At 40.5% G+C, this 6,501-nt stretch overlaps 1 protein-coding gene across 1 annotated transcript; it reads right to left on the minus strand.

Moving 5' to 3' along the window:
* Positions 1–1,619: 1,619 nt before the first annotated feature.
* On the minus strand, positions 1,620–5,029 carry LOC104610053 (1-aminocyclopropane-1-carboxylate oxidase homolog 1-like). The gene is made up of 3 exons (XM_010276514.3): positions 3,388–5,029; positions 2,123–2,444; positions 1,620–2,009 (listed from the first exon to the last, which is right to left on the minus strand). The coding sequence occupies exons 1-3, from the start codon at positions 4,047–4,049 to the stop codon at positions 1,758–1,760; spliced, it is 1,236 nt and encodes a 411-aa protein (XP_010274816.1). The 5' UTR covers positions 4,050–5,029; the 3' UTR covers positions 1,620–1,757.
* Between the last annotated feature and the right edge of the window lie 1,472 nt (positions 5,030–6,501).

Genomic DNA, 6,501 nt, shown 5'->3' on the forward strand with positions numbered 1-6,501 from the left:
GGTTTAAAGCATTTATGTATCATACCAACCTACATTTAAATAGGTTTGGATCCAAAGTATAAGTCAAAAATATAAATAGAAAGAATTAATCACATTAATAGATCAAATGGGGTTTTATGAAACATAATATTAGACCACCAGAGGAAAATCACAAATTCAAGAACATTTTTTCCACTTTCAAGCATGGTTTCTTTTGTTCTAGTTCTTCGTGTTCACAATTAGCCGATAAGGATTAACCAACTTTTGGGATACTGTACTTACGTCACATTGAAAATTTTGCCTTCAATATAAATTGTTGATGCATATAGAGTAAGGTTTTTAAAATTGAATTAGACAACGAACTGTTCGGGGGTCCAGTTCCTGGGTCAAACGGTCTGACCGTTTGAATCAAATAGGTGGCCTGTTCTGACAAAAGAAATTAAAAAAAAGAATAAAAAACAGCCAAAAACTGTTGGATGATTCAAACAGTTTGAACGATTTGAATGGTTTGATCGACTGAGTCAACAGTTTGCTGACCAAATCAACGATTTTTTGCTAAAAAGACAATTTTAAGGTAAAACAGATGACCAGTTCTCAACTTTTCCAATCTGACCGTCCAATCCGGTCTAATTTTGAAAATCTTGATATAAAAACATGCATACAAACATGTATATATTACATCAGGGTGGAGAAGTGAGGAGCCAACCATTAAAGTGAGGAGTGGGGGAAGGTGGGAAATTTACATGGATTCCTGGACCATATGGGGGCCATAGCTCCCCTGGTCTACCCCTGTCTCCGCCCCTGGTTTACATGGTATTTATATGTGCAAATAAGAAAATATATGCCTGGTTTGAGTTAAATTCAGGTTTGTCAAGGCCTCAATCTTAACCCAACCCAAAGTTATATTGGGGTAACATTTTCGAATCCTAATCCCAATGTAATCCTACTTTGGCAGGGCTTTCATACAGAAGCGTCTGGTTTTGCAAGATGGGCCCTACGTGGAAACCCAAAAGGTTATATTTGGTTAAAAACCAAATACATCTTCATTTAACCAAATAAATCAATTCTTATTTCTTAGTAAAGCTGATTTTAGTAGCCCTCCCAAATGAGCTCTTAGCCTTAAACTTCCAAATGGGCCACCACCCCCACCCGGAGGCAAAAGAAACCCATCTCTTTGTACTTTTTTTTTTTCTTGGGCCTTCATCTGTGCAGTGACCCTCATGGAATTTGAACCGTCATTAGTCCAGATGGTCACACTGTTTGGTCCGAGAACCGTCTAAGCACCATTTTACTCCAAATCTAGTCCTTGGCCAAAAATCATTGAATCGATTAACAATTTATTAATTCAGGTGGTCGAACCATCAATTCATTCAACAGTTTTATCCGTTTTTATTTTAATTATATTTTTTATTTTTTTATCAGAATAGACTGTGCATTCAAACCGGAGGATCAAACCATCAACCCAAAAACCGATGACCAGAACAGTTACACTTCTGAATCGTTTTTTAAAACATTGGTGACCACGTCAAATCAACTAATGAATTCATAATTTCAGGCTAAGGTTCCAAGGCAGAGTTTATCCAATTAAGGATTCCAATTTCGAAGGCACCTAGCTATGCCCTTAAAAAATCAATACAAAGTTGTCCAGAAGGGAGCCTTTGATTTCATATAAAGTTTTCACCATGCATGTTCATATAAAAATTCAACAATCCATATGAAATTCATTCAAAGTCCCACATTGAGCGTGGCCTAACCAACAACTCACCATGAATTCAAATTCACAGCTTGAAATGTGACAGCGCAGTGCCCCCACCGAGACCTTTAGAATTGTAGTATTCCACATAGTCTTGCACGGTTGTTTCTCTATAGACTGGAGGGTTCTCCTCTGATAACAACTCCTTGATTGGCCCATAAATCCTTGTTGATGGCTGAAGATGTGTCCCAAAGAAGCATGCCACAGATATCCTTGGTCCTACACGCTTTGCCACTACTCTATGCTCCACACTCTTAAACCTATCATTCGATATAAGCTGCACCAAATAGAAAATACAGAAAGAAAAAAGAAAGGATCAGTTTTACCACGAATCAAGTTGAATTAATTCTGGGTAGTTTTCATGGAAACGACTGGCTAATAGATTGATACTTGTAGAAGGTCTCCCATGTTTATTACTAGAGCTCCAGGAATAGGAAGAACATCAACCCATTGATCTTCATGACGAACTTGGAGACCACCAATGCTGTCTTGCAGAAGAAGAGTGAAGAAATCACTGTCTGAATGCTTGCTAATCCCCAATGTCAAGTCCGGTTCTGGGCAGGCCGGATAGTAGTGATTTATTAACACATGCCCCTCCGCACACCCAATATCTCTCAAGTAATTCTTGTTCAGTCCCAACGCCTCCGACAGAAGCTCAAACAAAGTAAGCCCCAAGCTTGCTACTTGCTTGGAGTACTCCATCACTGCATCTCTACAAGCAAAATAAATTGATAATATCTTCATGACAAAATTGTTGGAATCAGGGTTTGCAGTTGAGTTGTGTTGATTTGAAATATATATTTGTTAGGGTTTGTTAATGGATAGCCACCCTCTAATTAGGGGATGGTATATATACTTTGACCCCCGAGCTTTGTTTTGCAACATGAAGCCCCTAGATTTCTGGATTCCAGCACTTTGCCCCCTCATCAGTAGATTGGGTTGACAGTGAAAGTAAAATTATTATGAGATTTTATGAACCAGCAGCAATAAAAACCAAAATGGTGAAAATATTTATTCTAAATAGAACTGCCAATAGATTGGGATTATTAGTCCATATGATAAACCCAGAACCATTAATTTAATTATTGATCAAGACGATCGAGTCCTGATCCAATTAGACTCGGTTATGCTTGAGATGTATTAATATTACCTATTATAAAACAGTATTTTTTTATGACGTAATCTCAATAAAAATGACAGTAAAATAACAACTGTTTGTAAGCTGATAAAACAACTTTTTTTAACCAAAATTATCTGCTATCTATCAAACTTACCCTTTTAAACACAAAATATAACAAAAAATTGCAAAAAGAAAAAGAGAAAAAAAAAACCTAGGAGGACTTTCTATATTATTATTAACTACATAATTGGTTGATGTCTGAATTGCTTCCAAACCAATTATGAATCAGAACTGATATAATCGGTTAAGTCAATTCCCGACCTATTGACAGCCTTATTCTAGCAAAAATTGATCTCAAGGCGTTAGAAAAATTAAACAGCATCGGGGTTGCCAGCTTGGGCCTCTTACCTGACGGTGGTGTTGTTGTTCAGGGGGTCATTGTTGAAAAACAAAGTTCAGGGGGCTAACTGTCATTATGCTTAAGTACCCTGTTTGAGAGAGAGACGCAAAGACGCAATACTGGAATACTGGATACCTGCAAACCAGTGGCAATTCTTCCAAGCTTGGAGGATGAGGAGCCATGACACAAAGCAAGGTATCTCTCCAATTAGCTGCTCTTGACCGATACAGATCGAAATTACTGTTAAATCTTACCTTTCGCGTGGGATCTCGTATATAAAACTCTTTCTTCACCTCAATATCCTGCTCGTGAAATCTGCGTATCCCTTCAATCATCTCATGCAGAACACTGAGAGGGATCCCGTGATTCACTACCTGAAAGAAGCCCCACGTCTCCGAAGCATGCCGCACTTTTTCGACAATCTCCTCACGAAGTAAAGGGTTTTCACGGACGCCTTTCATATCTATGACCGGAACCCCAACGTCAACGTGGGTCCGATCGGAAACTACCTTCTCCTTCAAATCATCCGGCGGACTTAGAAAGATACGGGGGATCTTGGCAACTCCAGTGTCAACCAGTCCTTTGACGCCAGATTTCGTATCGTCAAACTCTCTCAATTCTTTTGTTCGATCATAACTTGGAACAGCTCCCGCTGAGACGTGTATTGTATCCAAGATGCTCATGTTTGTCGCAGAGTTCAGAGATTTCTTGGGTAAAAGACGACAACGGTAAAAAACAGAAGGAAAGAAAGGCAGGATTGATATGTAAGGGCCGAAAATAGACGGATAGGGTTTCATCGAGAAAAGACCAGCGTCGCATCACAGCTGAACGATCAGTTACCGGTAGGTAGGGGTGTCAATTGGACTGGATTTGGTCCAGTCCGGTCCAGTCAATGTGAATCTATTACAAATGGACCTAGTCCAATCCAGTCCAATGAATATTTAGGACGATTTTGGACTGGTCCAAAGACTATTCAATCTATTTAAATTCCTGTTAATTTAGATTGGTTTCAACTCAAATATGGTCCATTCACAACTATGTTCTTATCTTTTATCAATGGACCAGATATTGGCTCAATCCAATATAAATTCATTATGGATGAACCAGGTCCAATCCAATATATTATATTGGTCCGTCCAGTCTGTCCAAATTCAATATGTCTTGTTGGTCCGTGCAACCCGTCCAAATGGATTTTGATTTGGACAGAGTCCAACCCAAAACCGGTCTATTGACACCTACCAATAGGGGTGCTCATGGTTCGGTTAATCAAACTGTGGGTTTTTTTTAACTGAACCGACGATCAGTTTTTTAAAAAATCTAAACCAAAATCGAACTGATGTAACCGGTTAACCGTGTTTTGGTTTTTCAGGGTTTTCTTTTTTTGCACTCAAAATTAAGAAAAAAAGGGAAAAATTACCTGAACAAACATGGCAAAGGGGTGAGCCATCGAAGGCAAAGTGATGCCCGATGATTTACCAACGTTGGACTAGTTGGTGGTTGTTGTCACCCGAAGTAAAAGCTTGAGAGGTGGCAGAGCTGCGGAGATGAGAGATGAGAGAGACAGCAACAAAGCCTGGGAGGTGGCGATCTAAGTGGAGTTGAGGCGACGACCGACATCTTGGTTGGTTGTTGTAGGGGTGAGCAAAAAAAAACCGGAGTTGAGGCAGTGACCGACGTCTTGATGGTTGGCACAGTGGAGATGGAGATTGGGGAAGATTAAGAGAGTCAAGAGACAAGAATTACAAGAGAGACTGGGAGAGTGAGAAAGCCAAGGGTTAGCTTAGCCTACTACCTATTACATTTATAGTTGGTAGTTTAGGTTTCCAAGAAGGGGACACTTGGAAAGGGAGAAAACTAAAAGGGCGCCAGGTGGACAAAGTGAGTTAAGTGGTAGACGCGTGCGTGTTTGTTATTCAATTTTAAAAAATAACAAATTCTGAAATAGTGAAATTCATACATGGAGAGATAAGGTTGTACTTTTTCTTTTGGGACTTGTATTTGTATGGAAATTGAAAAGGCGCCAGGCAATAGGCTACTTGGCGTGCATCAGGAGCTTGGCGAATAGAGTGATGGACGCCTTTTCAGAGTGACAAATGTGCATAGGTAAGGTTATTCGATTTTAAAAAATATAAAAATATAATATATAATATATAGGGAAAAGTACGAGCAGGCCCATTGCAGAAATCTGAACATAAGGCCAGCCCATACAAAATTTACAATGACTCCCAAATTCAACTTTTGAAATTATAAGACTAATTCCCATGCCATGTAAGCGACACAGTTTTACCTATGCTTTTCCTGTGAGGTGGCAATCGAACTCGGATTACATGTCACAATAACATTTATTTAAAATTGTATTTTGAAATTTACCCTTAAATTGCAAAGACTAAAATGACCCTGTTAGGGCCCACGGTCATTGTTCTCTCCCGCCCTCCCTATTCTCTCTCTTTCGTTCTCTCACACTCTCAACTCTCTTCTCTTCGACTGCAACTTTTCCCTCGACGACTGAACTCCAGTTGCTCTTCCTCCTCTCTCACTATCTTTCGTTGTTCTCACAGTCTCAGCTCTCTTCTCTTCGGCTGCTTCCTTGCAACTGCAAGTTCTCCTCCCCAGCGAAGCCCCTCGTTCTCACTCCCATTTTCTCCTCCCTCGCTCCCCCTCTGTCTCCAGTTCTCAGTCTCTCTTGCTCTCACTTTCTTCCGTTCTCGCTATCCCTTTTTCACACTCTAATTTTCTCCTCCCTCGCCCCCCTCAGTTTGCTCTCCCTTTGTTGCGCCCTCACCCTCTCCCTCTATCAGTCTCTCTCATTCTCGCTTTCTCCCGTTCTCTCTCTCCCGCTCTCCCTTCCTCTCGCTATCACTTTGTCCCGTTCTCCCTCTGTCTCGCTCTCCCTCTCTCTCACTCTATAACTCTCTCCCGTTTTCCCTCTGTTCGGCCAATCAATCTGAAGATGGTCACCTTTTCGTCTAGGAAGCCTGATAGGATCTGGAGCATTGAGGATTTGTGAAAATCCAAGCTGGAACTGGATGAAAGGCTCTCTCATTGGGGGCATAATCCTGTCAATAATTCTGATGTTGAGTTTCTCGACAAAATTACTGAAAGAGTTGAAGGTTCTTCATGCGCCCTATATGAAGATGAATCTAGGATAGAGGTGGAGGCAAGCTGGACATAGGTGGTTCGCAAGAAAAGGCCTCGGAAAAATATGTTCAGAGTGAGAACAAGCCAGTTACTAGATCGCAGACTTGCCAA

This window comes from Nelumbo nucifera, chromosome 1 (assembly GCF_055504915.1).
Source record: "Nelumbo nucifera cultivar China Antique chromosome 1, China Antique-T2T, whole genome shotgun sequence".
NCBI classification, from domain to species: Eukaryota; Viridiplantae; Streptophyta; class Magnoliopsida; order Proteales; family Nelumbonaceae; genus Nelumbo; species Nelumbo nucifera.

Bases quoted from the DNA above. Each gene is read 5' to 3' on its own strand.
- LOC104610053 (XM_010276514.3), bottom strand. From the start codon at position 4,049: ATGAAACCCTATCCGTCTATTTTCGGCCCTTACATATCAATCCTGCCT. The intron at 2,445-3,387 runs GTATCCAGTATT...TTTTGCTTGTAG, and splicing joins GAATTGCCACTGGTTTGCAG to AGATGCAGTGATGGAGTACT. The intron at 2,010-2,122 runs GTATCAATCTAT...TATTTGGTGCAG, and splicing joins ACATGGGAGACCTTCTACAA to CTTATATCGAATGATAGGTT.